We start from the raw sequence: 16,807 nt of genomic DNA, 5'->3' as shown, positions 1-16,807 counted from the left end.
CACACACACGGAAAATACTGCAAAGTGTACTACTGGTTTACAAAAGAAGAGAAGGTAAATGTTTGATTTTTTCCCCTTTGTCAGCTTACAGGATAATGAATTGGTTCTTTATCATCTTTGGGGAAGTGTTTTATTTTAAACTCTATAATTCAGTGGTATGTTACAGATTTCAGTCTGCTGCATTTATTATCTTTACTGAATCTCAGATTGTCTCATCTTTGGTCAGTGGGAGCAAAGATGTTTCCTGAGTCCTTTTGATATGACCCTGATACTTTTTGACTGATAAAGAGACAGTATTTTGTTTTGTTTTTCTTCATTTTTCAGAAAACCTCAGGATGTTGTCTGTGCTTTTGGGAATGTGGATTTTAGGGATCCATTTGTTTTCTAGGATATTTGATACTTAGCATGATCTGTGAAGTGATTTGTAGGCTGATATTCCTTGGAATTTATGTTACTGGCAAAGAATAATGGTTTTATCTTTTTAGTATTTGTGTGTGTGTGCCAGGTTGCTTCAGTCACGTCTGACTCTTTGTGACCCCATGGACTGTCACCCAACAGGCTTCTCTATCCATGGGATTCTCGAGGCAGGAATACCAAAGTAGGGTTGCCATGCCCTCCTCCAGGGGATATTCCTGTCTCAGGGATCAAACCGCCATCTGTTACATCTCCTGCATTGGCAGGCAGGCTCTCTACCATTCAGGCCACCTGAGAAGCTCATTTAGTATTTATGGAGACTCAAAAGTAACCAACGGGCCTCCCTGGTGGCTCAGACTATAAATAATCTGCCTGCAATATGGGAGACCTGGATTTGATTCCTTGGTCAGGAAGATCCCCTGGAGAAGGGCATGACAACCCACTCGAGTATTCTTGCCTGGAGAATTCGATGGACAGAGGAACCTGGTGGGCTACAGTCTGTGGGGTCGCAAAGAGTCAGACCCAACTGAGTGACTAACACACGCAAAAAGAACCAGCATTTTCCAGCAACAGATGTAGAGGCATATGTTAAGCTGGTTTATTCAGTCAGTTAATATTTGAATGTTTACTCTGGAACAAATTCCACAATAGCAACTCTGGGAAATTCTAACAATTATGAAACCTACTTTTTGTTTAAAATTTTTATAAAATAAGTTCCAGGGATTGATTTTAAAATTGCTTGTTTCAGATCTGTCACGAAATCGCCTCTCAGAAATTCCCATAGAAGCATGTCACTTCGTTTCTCTTGAGAATCTCAATTTATACCAAAATTGTATTCGATATGTGCCAGAGGCAATTCTAAACCTACAAGCGCTAACTTTCTTAAATATTAGGTAAGAACTTTTTAAAAAATTTTAGTTTGGTGTGATGGTTTCAATTTTCCTCTTCCTTTCACTAAAGTTATCGTTATCTGAGGGGTGGTCCTGTGGCTAGGACCCCATGCTTCCATTTCAGGGGGCACAGGTTTGATGCCTGGTCAGGGAACTAAAATCCTGCATTCTTTGCAGCCAAAAAATAGAAGTAATACTTTTAAAAAAAAATACATCATCTGTTTATATCAGCAGTATCTCTTCATGTTTTTAGGCTAAATTAACAGTATTTTCTGGGTCCCTCTAGTTTCTTCCTTTGTCTTTACCTTTGCAATAGTTAACAAACTCTAATAAGAGCTGTTACCCTAATTGTCTTGTAGCAGTGGTTCTCCAATTACATTTTCAAATAAGTTTCATCAAATAAGAATGGTAGATCTGAAATTATTTTGATTTTTGTGATTATGTATTTTTGTGTACTGAGTTCTGAACATATAAATGCATTTATTTAACTCATCTACTCCATTGTTTCATGTATTACAAGACTTCTTTTGTTATTTTATTATAAAAAGTTATAAATGTTGACTGGAGAAAATAAATTTAGAAAAGTAAAGGAAATCCATCAAAATGTGTCTGAATTAATAGATGAATTTTTCCTTTTTTTCTAGGCCTTTAGTCAAATTTTTAAATAAATTTTTCCCCTTGTCAAGAAATATCCTAAAAAAAAAAAGAAATATCCTTTGGAAATATTTTTTATATGTAATCATTTTAATGCACAGTTTATATATTTCTAACACTCCTTTTTTCTCTCAGATATTTATTCTTTCAATTTTTTCCTATAAAAGTAGAACTAGTAGACAGCTTTGTATGTGAATGTCTAATTATTAGATATTTGAAGTTTTAATGGCTCATGATCTGTTAATAAAATCATCAAAAGATCTTACAAATGGGGGCAATTGTTACTAAAGATTAAGATGTTAAATATGCATAAGGAAAATTTTAACTTAATTTTATCCTTATGATAGATGTATTTTTTACTTCCAGTTCTGATTTGTATACTTTTATTTAGATAAAAGATTTCTTATCTATACTTCAGTTAGTATGATATATCTGAAAACACAATCTGTCCCTTGTTTCCCGTAGAACTATATTTGGGTTGTTTATATACATTTGGTTATAATGCTATAATGATGAGGCGAGTAAATTACAAATACTCTTAATGTTTAAAACTCTTTGGAAAGAAGAGGAGAGGATGTTAGTTATCTACCCTATTTTAAAATAATTTTTTCCTGTATAAATTTAACTGTAATACAATAATATGATTTGCTTATGAGACATTTCATTATTTGCAAAGGAGTTTTATGGTCCAAGAGTCCTGTAAATCCTGTGATTTACAGATGAGGAATCTGTGTAAGATGCAGATAAATTAAATGCTTTACCTAAAAAACAAAGCTGACAAGTGACAAACTTGAACTCAAATCTGTTTGTTTTTTCAAACTCAAATCTAATATCCTGTTTCTTTCTTGTAAGATTTATATTTGTTATTATACTGAGTGTAGAATGAGAAAGATGGCAGTTTTTCTCCCTGAGTGTTGGGCTCTGACTTAGTTCTTTTTCTGCTTACCCATTTAGTCGGAACCAACTGTCAACATTGCCGGTACACTTGTGTGAGTTACCATTAAAAGTTTTAATTGCTAGTAATAACAAATTGGTCTCACTTCCAGAAGAAATTGGACATCTCAGACATTTAATGGAACTTGTAAGTGAATATTTCATTTTTTGATTGTTTTATGTATATATGTATGTGTATTAAAAAGCAGAAATATCACTTTGCTGACAAAAACCATAGCTTTGACTATACGGGCCTTTGCTGACACAGTGATGTCTTTAGTTTTTAATATGCTGTCTAGGTTTATAATAGCTTTCCTTTAGGAGCAAGCATCTTTTAATTTCATGGCTACAGTTACTGTCAGTAATTTTGGAGCCCAAGAAAATAAAATCTGTCACTGCTTCCATCAGTCAAAAGCCTATACATTTAAAAAATCAAATTATAGTACAAACTGTGGAATTATTCCTGGACACAGAATCATAGTATTTTTTACAACTGGGGGGGTATTATGTTGTCCAAACCTCATTTTGCAGATAGTTTAAAGCTGGCAAGTTTGTAATATCAGTACAGTTCTTTACTTTGTATATTTTTGAAATAGGATGTGAGCTGCAATGAAATTCAAACAATACCTTCCCAAATTGGTAATTTGGAGGCCTTGAGAGACCTTAATGTAAGAAGAAATCACTTAGTACGTTTGCCTGAAGGTAAGAAACTGTGAAACAATTGTTTTGTTTTTTGCCTTTTTCTCAGAGTGATGTGCACATCAAAAATGTATAAAAGTTACAGCAAGTGTTTGAGATATAATGATTTATTTAATACATGTTATCCGTTCTGTTGTAGATTTTAAAAGCTAGACTCTTCATTGAAAAGCTCCAATAACTATTGAGTAATGATGGTAATTTTAGATCCTGTTAACTGATAACGTAGGGTCTCTGAAAGTTTCAGTTGGCATAACTACTTAAGAGAAATTTCACATGTTTTTGATAAATCATATACACGATTACTGGAAAAAACATAGCTTTGACTAGATAGACCTTTGTTGGCAAAGTGATGTCTTTTTTAACACGCTGTCTAGGTTTGTCATCGCTTTTCTTCCAAAAAGCAAGAGTCTTTTAATTTCATGGCTGCAGGCACCATCTGCAGTGATTCTTCTGCACCAGAGATTCACATCATTCATTCTGAGAAATTGTTTTATGTCTGTTTGATAATTTCCTGTCTTCTGATTTCTGTTTTCTCTTTCGAGAATTTTTGTTAATTGGATAGTGGACTCTTAATTGATCTTATGGTTTTCTTATCTTTTTTATTGTTCATTTCTTTGTCATTTTGTTTAACCAGGTGGTAACAGTTCAACCATTTATAGTCTAACTACTCTTCTGAATTTTTAAGTTCTGCCGTCTAATTTTTCATCTCTAAGAACGCTTACTTTTTGCTGATTTAAAAACAAAATCCTTTCCTTTTTCAGTAATTTCTGAAATTGGAGACATTAGTTCTAGTTTTCAGAGTTTTCTTCTGTTTCCTGTAGGTTAACCTGTTTTTTTTTCTGCACTCATTTTTTCCCTTTGTTTTGCATATTTTGATTTCTCTCTTATATGTTGAAAGCTTTTCTAAATGTTTGTGGGTCATATGCCATTTATACAAAGCTAATTAGAAATTCCAGGTATACTGGGCAGACATTGTATTAAGCAGTAAGCTGGATATTTTATTGGAGGAAACTCTATATCAGCATCTAAAGGCCTTTTGTATGGGACTGTATAGTTTGTCCAGAGAAAGATGTTTTCTTTCTTCTACATTGTGCATCTTCCTAACTGCCATTCAAGGCTAGGGAATGGGGTGAGGTTGTGTAGCAAAGTGCTGAGATCTTGTCACTAAGTGTGACGACTTTCACTTAAATCCTCCATTTTTAGCAGGCAACTCATCCTGACTTTCCATTGTGCAGTCCTTGAGTTCAGAGGCTTTCAATTCAGTTTCACTAAAGGATAACTTGTTGATTCCTATTGTAAATGAAAAGCAGCATGCATAGTTGGGATTGAAAACCTATGCATCTAACTTGTTTTTATACAGATGGTCATCTGATCCTTTTGTTATTCCCACCTTTCCGTGGTATCAGACCTAGTTTCTAAGACTTTCTGTTGTTCCATAAGGGGTCACCATTTGATGCAAAGTTGGGCACAGTAAAGGATAGAAACGATATGGACCTAACAGAAGCAGAAGATATTAAGAAGAGGTGGCAAGAATATACAGAAGAACTGTACGACAAAGATCTTAATGACCTGGATAACCATGATGGTGTGATCACTTACCTAGAGACAGATATGGTGGAGTGTAAAGTCACGTGGGCCTTAGGAAGCATTACTACGAACAAAACTAGTGGAGGTGGTGGAATTCCAGCTGAGCTATTTCAAATCCTAAGAGATGATACTGTTAAAGTGCTATACACAATATGCCAGCAAATTTGGAAAACTCAGCAGTGGCCACAGGACTAGAAAAGGTCAGTTTTCATTCTAATTCCAAAGAAAGGCAATGCCAAAGAATGTTCAAACTACTGCACAATTGCACTCATTTAAAATATTAGCAAGGTAATACTCAAAATCCTTGCAGCTAGGCTTCATCACTATGTGAACCAAGAACTTCCAGTTGTTCAAACTGGATTTAGAAAAAGCAGAGGAACCAGAGAGCAAATTGAAAACATCTGTTGGGTCATAGGAAAAGCAAGGGAATTCCAAAAAAAAAATCTGCTTCTTCACTAAAGGCTAAAGCCTTTGTGTGGATCATAACAAACTGTGGAAAATTCTGAAAGAAATGGGAATACCAGACCACCTTACCTGCCTCCTGAGAAACCTGTATGCAGGTCAAGAAGCTACAGTTAGAACTGGACATGGAAGAGCGGATTGGTTCAAAATTGGGAAGGGAGTACGTCAAGGCTGTATATTGTCACCCTGCTTATTTAACTTATATGCAGAGTCCATCATGTGAAATGCTGGGCTGGGAGAATCACAAGCTAGAATCAAGATTGCTGGAAGAAGTTTCAGTAACCTCAGATACGCAGATGACACCACCCTAATGGCAGAAAGTGAACAGGAACTAAAGAGCCTCTTGATGAAGGTGAAAGAGGAGAGTGAAAAAAGCTGGCTTAAGACTCAACATTCAAAAAATGAAGATCATGGCATCTAGTCCCATCACTTTATGGCAAATAGAAGGGGAACAAGTGGAAACAGTGACAGAATTTATTTTCTTGGACTCCAAAATCACTGCAAACAGTGAATGCAGCCATGAAATTAAAAGAAACTTGTTCCTTGGAAGAAAAGCTGTGATAAACCTAGACAGCATATTAAAAAGCAGAGACATCACTTTGCTGACAAAGGTTGGTCTAGTCAAAGCTATGGTTTTTCCAGTAGTCATGTACAGAAGTGAGAGTTGGACCATAAAGAAGGGTGAGTGCCAAAGAATTGATGCTTTCGAACTGTAGTGCTGGAGAAGACTCTTGAGAGTCCCTTGAACAGCGTGGAAATCAAACCAGAATATTCACTGGAAGGACTAATGCTGAAGTACCAGTTCTTCAGCCACCTGATTGAAGAGCCAATTCATTGGAAAAAACCCTGATCCTAGAAAGATTGAGGGCAGGAGGAGAAGGGGGTGTCAAAAGATGAGATGGTGGGATGGCATCACCAACTCAGTGGACATAGTTTGAGCAAACTCCGGGAGTTGGTGATGACAGGGAAGCCTGGCGTGCTGTGGTCCATGGGGTTGCAGAGAGTCAGACAGGAGTGAGCAGCTGAACAGCAGCAACAACATAAGGGGTCAGATAGTTTGCTTTTCATTAATGTTACCATCCCTAAGCACCTAGATTTCATTTATGACACTTTGCTATATATCAGTTAATCACTAAGAAAGGATGAACGTAAATACTTTGGTTAAATCAATTATATTTAGATAGAAGCTCATGAAGAAAAAAATGTCTAGCTTTGAAATATCATTGTTTATTTCCACCTTACTTCCCTGCAGAACTAGCAGAGTTGCCTTTGATAAGGTTAGACTTTTCCTGCAACAAAATTACAACAATTCCTGTCTGTTATCGGAATCTCAGGCACCTGCAGATGATCACCCTAGATAACAATCCACTGCAATCTCCTCCTGCACAGGTAAACCACAGTTCATTCTAAGTATGTTATAAACTTTTTGGACAAAGGATGAAGTTTAAAAGTTGTAAGTTATATGTATTTTTTGTCAGAGATTAAGTTCTTTTAAAATAAATTCACACTCACATGTATTCTTTAAAAGCCTTGAAGTAAATGAGATGGTAGATATTAATGTTCCAAAAATGTTTTTCCTGTCACTAAATTGACTTTTTCACATTTGAAGGGTTCTTCCTTAAAGTTTTTTTTCCCAATTAAATTTGAGTTATTTCTTTCTAGTAAAACTTAAGTGAAGACAGTAGACAGTGTAAATGCTAAAGACAAAATACTCAGCTCACAGAATTAAAGATCATCAGTGTATTTCTCATGACTGTTGTCTTTGTACCTTCCTGTTTTCTAAAATCTTAAGTTCCTCCTTGAGTCAGTTTGGACTGAAATGAAACTACTTAATGAAGTTGTTATATGGTAGCTTTACATACAGATTTTAGACATTGCACAATCTAAAAAGCTTTTTGTCTTATATTTTTCACCATAGCTTTCCTTACTCTGCAGTTGATTCAGCCTTGTACAAGTGTCTACATGGTGGCTGTTAAAGTGTTTGAGTAAACTTCGTAACTACAGAAAGGTCTCACATCCCTAAAGAGTTTATATGTTGATTTGTAGGACAGAAATAAATAGGTGGCAACAGAACTATATATGACTTTAATATTTAATCATTTCCTGCTTTTCTTTCTTACAGGAAGTAGGATTGAAAACATAATTGTGCATGATTGTTGGATTTCTAAAAACAAAAGTTGCCAGTAGAATCCATGGGGAGCAATGCTTTAAATCTCTCACTGTGCCTAACTAGTCAATATAGGTTTACTTGGTATTCTAACAGTGTTTATAATCATGAATTATGTATATTATATTACTAAAACTTATTAGTGACTAGAAAACAAAAACCTACATTTATATCACTTAAACACCTAAGGTAACAAATGATATAATGTGTTATAATGAGTTAATTTTTAATATTACCATACATACTTAATAGAAATACCTTCTATTTCCAATATACGTTAAATAAAAAGCTGATTGTGATTTAAAAGGCAGGGGCTCCTTCAGTTAAAAAAATAAGTAAATTTAAAATTAAAAAAAATAAAAGAAGCAGAAGGAAAAAAGTTTTGGGTACACATATATTTCAGATGAATAATAATTTGTTTCTATATGTTACTTTACTTAGATATGTATAAAAGGCAAAATCCACATATTTAAATACCTGAACATGCAGGCTTGTAAGATTGCTCCAGATCTGCCAGATTATGATAGGAGACCCATGGGTTTTGGCTCTTGGTGAGTATATTGTATTCTTTGATTTATTATTTTCCATCTCGCAGAGAATCAAATAAATGGGACCCTTAAATTTGCCTGACGGTTTGTTTGACCAAAGCAAAATAACCTATTTTAACGTTATTTTTCTAGAATGCTTATATTAAGTAAAAAGTTGATTACATAGATGTGACCAAGTATAGTTCTAAGTCAGAGTTTCTTAACCTCAGCACTGTGGATATTTTGAAATAGATAATTATTTGTGGTGAGGACCTGTCCCGTACACTGGAAGATACTCAACAGCTTCCCTGGCTTCTGGAGCACCTTCCCAACGTGACAAACAAAAGTGTCTCCAGTTATTACCAAATATCCTCTGAGAGGTCCTCAGTTGAAAACTGCTGCTCTAAGTGACTTTAATACTAACTGACCTTGGCTCTCCTGTTAACTAACTCTATAACTTAAGGCAACTCATTCAAACTTTCTGGGCTGCATTTTTCACAAAGGGAGTGAGGGGGTTGGATTTGATGACCATTAATGTCACTTTGGGATCTTTTAAGTCTGTGAATCCCTCAGCTGAATATAGCATCAGACTTTTACAAAGGCATTTTCTTGGCATTCCCAACCATTGCAGCAGTCTTAAGTAACAGGAATTAAATTTATAAGGTCTTTAAACAGGCAAAATAGATGTCTCAGTGAAGGTGTAATAATGTTAATAAACTTTACTCAAGAGAACCCTTTAGGCAGTCTCCTAGAACTTGTCACATTTTACATAAAAGCACAGTCCTAACCTTCTCAGTGTCCTAACTTAAAACAGATTAACAAACTTCTATTTTATTAGAGTTTCTAAAAGCAGACATACTAAAAATACAAAAATAATTCAAAGGAAAAAAACCCATAAAAAGCAGATGCATATTAACAAAATTCAAATTAGTGATAAATTCTGAAAGGGAGAAAGATTCCAAGTGAAAGACACATAAGGGGGCTTTAAAGGTATTCGTGTCTCACCATACCTTAAAAGCTATGTCAGTTATAGGTATTCTTTTATTTTATATGATATTGCATAATTTTAATAAGGTTTTTAAAAATAATGAAGCTCTAGAAACATAGCGGTTTGACATCACCAGGCATATATGTAAAGTACCCTTCATATTTTAGTAATATTTTAAGTTATTACTATATTTTAGCACTGTATAGTAATTGATGCTACTTAAGAAAATGCTAAGATATATCTTCCCAGTAAAGGGAAATACATATTGTAATTTAAAATTTTTAAACTATATTTTTAGCTTTCTCTGCCTAAAGTCTTCAGAAGCAGCTTTGTAATGATAATCAGAGTTTTTTGATCTGGCTGTTAGACTGCAGATTTGTATAGACTGAAGGACGTTGGGAACACCAGCTTTAATCTAGTTGTTTTGATTTAGTATACTTACACAAGTACAGGGAGAAATTATGCATATGCGTAAAAGATTCCCACCAGAACATCCTCAGTACTAGCACTTTTACCTCTGAGAAGACTAAAAGCAGGTATGTGGTGTTAAGGAAGACAAAAAAACATTTCAAACTGATGATGGAGGAGGTGGAGATTAGGTCTTACAGTGTGCTGATCTAGGTCTGTCTTAGAGGAAGAATTTTGGCAGTGGGGAAGATATGAGGAAAGCCAGACCACTAATCGGAGAAGGCAATGGCACCCCACTCCAGTACTCTTGCCTGGAAGATCCCATGGATGGAGGTGCCTGGTGGGCTGCAGTCCATGGGGTCGCTAAGTCGGACATGACTGAGCAACTTCACTTTCACTTTTCACTTTCATGCATTGGAGAAGGAAATGGCAACTCACTCCAGTGTTCTTGCCTGGAGAATTCCAGGGACGGGGGAGCCTGGTGGGTTGCCGTCTATGGGGTCGCACAGAGTCGGACACGACTGAAGCGACTTAGCAGCAGCAGCAGACCACTAATACCAAGAATTTTTAAATTTTCTCCATTATTTCCTTTTCATTTGTTTTTCCTCTTACCTCACTTCATTGCTTAAAATATGGAATTCTTATTTCTTATCTCTAGAAGAAAGTTTTGTTTTTCCTATTTAAATATTTCCAAAAGTTTCTACTCCTGTACTGTTTAAAAAAAAAAAATGTACAGCAACAAAAAAAGTAGCTTTTAGAGGACTTCGCTGGTAGTCCAGGAGTTAAGACTCAGCTCTTCCACTGCGAGGGTTTGGGTTTGATCCCCCTTCTGGGAACCAAGATCCCACATGCCATGAGGTGTGGACAAAAAAGTAAATAAATAACACTAATTTTTTTTAAGTAGTTTGTATCTTATATATACACGAACTTATTTTCTCAAGGAGTTAGTAACCCTTGCAAGGGAAAAGTTTTCCTCTCCTGAAGTAGCAGAGTAGGAATATTAAACTGCTGCTGTTGCCTTGAGGTTTGTGTGTGAGAAGGTGAATAGTGATTACTGGGTGTGTGTATGTGTAATGATTACAGAGCATACCTGAAGAAACCAAGGAGGAAACATCATTACCTGTTTAAGCAGTGAGCTTTGATTGAGGGCTTCCGTGCTAGTTACAGAATCTTTTTCTCTCTGATTCTGTCCTTAGTTTTGAGGACTAAGAAGTCTTTACCTAATTTCTTTGAATATTGCAGTCTTCCTTACTTTCCTTTTAAAAAACAGAAAAAATTCCTGGGAAGAGATTTGTGTTTGCTAAAAGATATAAGAAGGCTTGAGTCAATAGAGAAACTTTTCCTAAATGGGAAGTCTAGATAGCATAAACATATCATGTTTCTCAAAGGAATTAGTAATTACAGATCTAATATATTCCAGTCCCTATATAATCCCTAATTTTGCTCATTATCTCTGCATTTTCTATTTTTCCAGTTATGTTACTGTATTTGTGATTATTTCAGAATATCTTATAAGTTTATATATATACATCAATATATATGTTGTATGTGTGTATACATATATTTATGCATATAAAAGAAAAATATTTCCTTCAGCTCCTCTTGCACCAACAAATGAGACATTGTACTTTCATGCCCTTTCTTCCTAAGGTACAGATAAATAAGATTGCATTGTAGTTAGCAGTGCATTTATTCAGAATGCAGTCATGGAGTTAGAATGCCTCGGTTCTAGGTCTGAATCTCTGCACTGTTGGGCAGTTTTCTCTTTATTTTTGGCCGTGATGGGTCTTCGTTGCTGCATGCGGACAGGGCTACTCTCTAGTGTGATGTGCGGGCTTCTCATTGCAGTGACTCCTTTTGTGGATCACAGGGTCCCAGTGCATGGGCTCAGTAGTTGCGGCTTGTGGGCTCTGGAGCATGAACTCAGTAGTTTGGTACATAGGCTTAGTTGCCTCAAGGCATGAGGAATCTTCCCAGACCAGGGATCGAACCCGTGTCCCATGCATTGGCAAGCGGATTCTCAACCACTGAACCACACAGGATCTTCACTGCATCATATGGGCTCAATAGTTGTGGTCTTTGAGCTTAGTTGCTCCAAGACGTGGGATCTTAGATCCCTGACCAGGGATTGAACCATAACCCCTGCATTGCAAGGTGGATTCTTTTTTTTCTATGGTTGTGCATAACTTTTATTTATTTTTTTAATATAAATTTATTTATTTTAATTGGAGACTATTACTTTACCAGTGGACCACCAAGCCAGTCCCTCAGATGCATTGCTCTTTCCCTGTACCTTAAATTCTGATTCATTGTGACAGCATGACATAGTAACTTTTTTAAAGTTATGTACACAAACTGTAAGAATACATGGAATACAAAATTTGATACCAGAAGACTACATGTTTTAAATTTGTACCATTGAAAGTCGTTTTTCAACCTAGGCCATCTTATTAAATAAAACGCTAACAGACCAATTTTTAACATAGGTTTTGTCATATTTTAGACTTCAAATTAAGCTAACTGTTTAAAACTATGTTTAAGAACAAGCAAAAACTAAAGCTTTTATAGCTTTAGAAGAAAATGTAGAATATCTTTGTGACTTGGGGAATGCAAGGATTTCTGAGGACACAGAAAGCAATAACCATTAAAAAAATGATAAACTCAATTTAATGAAAATTAAAACCATCTATTTATGAAAAGAAACTGTTAAGAAAATAGGCAAACCACAGACTGAGGGAAATTATTTGCAAAATACATATAAAACAATAGACTTGCATCCAGACTGTATAAAGAATGTGCCAGTCTTGTCTGACTCTTTGCAACCCCATGGGCTGTAGCCCACCAGGCTCCACTGTCCATGGGGATTCTCCAGGCAAGAATACTGGAGTGGGTTGCCATGCCCTTCTCCAGGGGATCTTCCCAACCCAGGGATTGAACCAGGGTCCTCCTGCATTGCAGGCAGATTCTTTACCAGCTGAGCTACCAGGGAAGCCTGTAACTTACTGTTAAAAAGACAAACAACCCAGGTGAAAACTGGACAAAAGTCTTGAATAAACTTTACAAAGAAAGATACATAATTCATCAGTAAGCTCACAGAAAAGTGCTTAACATCATTAATCATCATTGAAATGCAAATTAAGTCACAATGCATAGCCACAAGAATAAAATAAGACTGACAACACCAAATGAAAGGATATGGAGCAACCAGTGCTCTCATGTTGCTTATGTAATGTAATTTGAGTTGTAAAAAAGTAAAATCAGAACATTCATTTTGGAAAGTTAGTTTGGCTGATTTTTTTAACAACTTTATTGAGATAAAATTTACCCATTTTAAGTGTCCAGTTTGGTGAGTTTTGGTAAATGGGTACAGTCACAAAACTACCAACACAATTAAGATACGTATTTTTTTTTAAATCACCCTCAGCCCCAGGCAATCACTGGTCAGCTCTCTGTCATTTGCCTTTTCTAGAATTTCATAGAAATGAAATCAAATATATAGCATTTTGTCTGTGGCTTTTACTTAGCAAACTGTTTTCAAGATTATTGATGTTGTATTTTTAAATGGGCCAAAGATTTGAACATATATTTCATAAAAGAAGATAAATAGCCAATAAGCACATTAAAATATTAAATATCACTAGTCATCAGAGAAATACAAATTAACATCACACTTTACACCCATCAGAATAATAACTAAAATTAATGACTGGCAGTACAGTGTTGGCAACTGGAACTCCAGTATATTGTTGTTGGGAATTTAAAATGATTCAGCTACTTTTGAAAACAGATTGGCAGTTTTTTTGTTTTTAAGTTAAACCTATACTTACCATATAAATTCATTCATCCAGGATGAATTCACTGACATGACAAGAATTTCACTGACATGATGCCAAGTAGAGAAAGAGTACATACTCCATTTTTGTGCATTCTAGAATAAGCAGAACAAATTACCCCAAACTTAGAGGTTTGAACAACACAAATTAATCATTTTATGGTATAGGTCAGAAATCTAAATTTTGGTCTCATTGAGCTAAAATTAAGATGCTGGCAGTGCTCCATTCTTTTCTGTAGGTTCTGAGTAGACTGTGTTTCCTTGCCTTTTTCAGCTTCTAGAGGTTGTGTGCTTTCTTTAGTGCTTGTCCCTTCCTCCATCTTTAAGCCAGCATTGTATCCTCCTCTTCTTTTTCCCTCTTTCCTGTTCAAGAGACCTTATGATTACATTGAACCCATTCATACAATTCAGGATAATCTTATTTTAAAGTACTCTTACTAGCAGCCTTACTTTTATCTGCAACCTTAATTCCTGTTTGCAGTGTAAAGTAACATATTTACAGGTTTCAGGGATTATATCTTGACATCTTTGAGAATAATTATTTGGCCTTCTATACTAATTTAAAGTTAAAAAAATTTTGAATGGTAGTTGCCGGTTTTTTTTCTTTGGAGAAGGAAATGGCAACCCACTCCAGTATTCTTGCCTGGAGAATCCCAGGGACAGGGGATGGGACAGCCTGGTGGGCTGCTGTCTCTGCGGTCACACAGAGTCGGACATGACTGAAGCGACTTAGCAGTAGCAGTTGCTTTTTAGTTGATGAAGTGAGGAAAGTTGACTGGAAAGGGATGTGTGGTAATTTTCTGGTGAAGTAGAAGTGTCCTGTATCATGATAGGGTTGTATGTTACAAAGATGTTTTCGTTTGTCAAAGGTTTGTGTATTTCAGTGTATATAAATTTTACCTTAAGAAAAAGAGTGCTATCAAAAACAAAAATAATGGAGAGGGACGTTGGGAATGGCTAGAGGAATAGATGAAGTAAGAGTGTTGATATTTTTGAATGTGGATAGTGAGGACATCAAAGTTCATTATTCTCTTCTACCTGCTTTCTTTGAATTTGGAGTTTTTCATACTAAAAAGTTAAAGGAGTACTCACTTCATTCTAAACAATTAAGTCCCTAAATGCAATGAAAATATTTATTACTAAAACTGCATCTATTGCAAATGTTAATTTTTAAAGTATCAAACTTCACAATAAGAACTAAAGTTTCTTTTCGGCAGCCATGAAGAACTGTACTCAGGTCGTCCCTACGGAGCGCTTGATTCGGGTTTCAACAGTGTTGACAGTGGTGATAAGAGATGGTCAGGGAATGAAGTAAGTGTTTATTGTACATGTTGCAACTTCTGATTAAGAGGAAGTAAAATGATGAAAATGGAAAGTGTCTTAGTTGGACTCAATTTCTTGTTATATGAAATATAGAAAAGCCAAATGAGGAGTAAAACTCCCACATAGTCCTATCACTCAGAAATGGTATTATGTTTCTTCATTGTCTTTTTAGCATATTGTGTTTTACATGTTTGTTATCTCATTGTCTCGTATAAATCATTTTATATCCTGGAAGATCTGAATGGGAACTGAGCCAGTTACATGGGAAACCTAAAATTTGAGTGCCTGGGTAATCTTGAGCAGAGAGGGGTAGAAGATCTCCTAGAAGGTGAGAAAAGAGAACTATAGGCTGATGGGTAATAAGATAGGAACCTAATGAAGTTATCTACATGCTCAAGATAAATAAGTAACTTTCTAGCTAATTATATAATTTTTCTCTTTTGTTTTAATTATTAATATTATGTTTTCTCTCTTTAAATTACTAAGGTACAATATTTTAGCTGTAAATTAGGTTAAATGATAAAAAGATTTTGTTAGCAAGACTGGTAGTATACCATTTTTAACATTGTTTTATTTGGAGTCTAAAGCAAATTAGTTTTAGGATACAGCCCATTTGTCATTTGAAATTGCATGTCTGTTTGTGTGTGGTTGGGTGTGTACATGATTGTGGCAACATCAAAAAAGATACTTTTTGAGGGGGGTGCTGCACTGGGTCTGTGTTGCTGCTCTCAGGGTTTCTCTACTTGTATCAAGCAGGGTCTACCCTCTAGGTGTGGTGTGCAGGCTTCTCATTGCAGTGGCTTCTCTCGTTGCTGGAGCACAGGCTTTAGGGCCCATGGGCTTCTGTAGTTGTGGCTCCCGGACTCTAGAGCACAAGGTCAGTAGTTGTGGCACACAGGCTTAGTTGCCTCACAGTGTGTGGGATCTTCCCGGATCAGAAATTGAACTGGTGTCCCCTGCATTGCAAGGTGGATTCATAACCATTAGACAACCAGGGAAGCCCCATTTTAACCATTGTTAAGTGTGCATTTCAGTGCCATTAAGTACGTTGATATTGTTGAATAATATGTGCACCTTTCTAGATGCATCTCTGGAATTATTTTCCTCTTTTAAAAAAATATAAATTCTGAGTTTATTCTATAAATACCTTGTCTCATATTTGAAGTGATTTATTTTAGTGTTTCTGCTATTTTTTAAGCCTACAGATGAATTTTCAGATCTGCCTCTTCGAGTAGCAGAAATTACTAAAGAACAAAGACTACGAAGAGAAAGTCAATACCAGGAGAATCACAGCAGTTTAGTAGTAACAAATGGTGGAGGTAAACATGATTCCTGACAACATCCAAAATCTTTTTTATCTCTGACTTTTTAAATGGCCTTTTCACATCTGTTCCTTTTATTTGTATATCTGGAACTTCTTCCATTCTTTTTTTAGAGACCTCCCTCCTCTTCTCATATGATTAGGAAAAAAAAAAGTTTTCTATTAGGATTTGATTTCAGTTTCTCTATGTTTTCTGGCTTGTAATTAAAATATAATGTTTTTCTCTTTATTTTGGGAGAGAACTCTATTAAGGACAGTTTATCTGGAATAGACCTTTGCTAATCTTTTTTTTTTTTTTTTTTTTGGCTGTGCTGAGTCTTCTTTGTTGCGTGGGCTTTTTCTCTAGTTGCAGTGATCATACACTGCATTTTACACCGCAGTCTCCAGCTGCGGTGTGTGGGCTTCTTGTTGCACTGGCCTCTCCTGTAGTGAGCTGTGGGCTCTAGGACGCTCAGACTTCGATAGTTGCAGCAAATGGGCTAGTAGTTGTGGCTCCCGGACTGTGGAGTACAGGATCAATAGTTCTGGTGCACAGGCTTAGTTGCTCCACAGCATGTGGGAAATTCCTGGATCAGGGATCGAGCTGGTGTCTCCTGCATTGA

The 16,807-nt window shown here is 35.8% G+C and overlaps 1 protein-coding gene across 4 annotated transcripts in view; it reads left to right on the top strand.

Annotated features, from left to right (window-relative positions):
* The window catches only part of LRCH3 (leucine rich repeats and calponin homology domain containing 3), a 110,234-nt gene that overhangs the window by 43,415 nt on the left and 50,012 nt on the right, over positions 1-16,807 (top strand). For all 4 annotated transcript variants that reach the window (XM_052636287.1, XM_052636272.1, XM_052636279.1 and 1 more), the window contains exons 2-8: positions 1,163-1,307; positions 2,913-3,039; positions 3,488-3,593; positions 6,892-7,028; positions 8,248-8,357; positions 14,779-14,872; positions 16,083-16,203. In XM_052636287.1, coding sequence (XP_052492247.1) covers positions 1,163-1,307; positions 2,913-3,039; positions 3,488-3,593; positions 6,892-7,028; positions 8,248-8,357; positions 14,779-14,872; positions 16,083-16,203 — 840 coding nt within the window. The remainder of the gene's footprint in view (positions 1-1,162; positions 1,308-2,912; positions 3,040-3,487; positions 3,594-6,891; positions 7,029-8,247; positions 8,358-14,778; positions 14,873-16,082; positions 16,204-16,807) is intronic.

Source organism: Budorcas taxicolor, chromosome 1 (genome assembly GCF_023091745.1).
Source record: "Budorcas taxicolor isolate Tak-1 chromosome 1, Takin1.1, whole genome shotgun sequence".
NCBI lineage: Eukaryota > Metazoa > Chordata > Mammalia > Artiodactyla > Bovidae > Budorcas > Budorcas taxicolor.
Note: the sequence above shows the minus strand (reverse complement) of the source record. Positions and strands in the feature narration are given on the sequence as shown.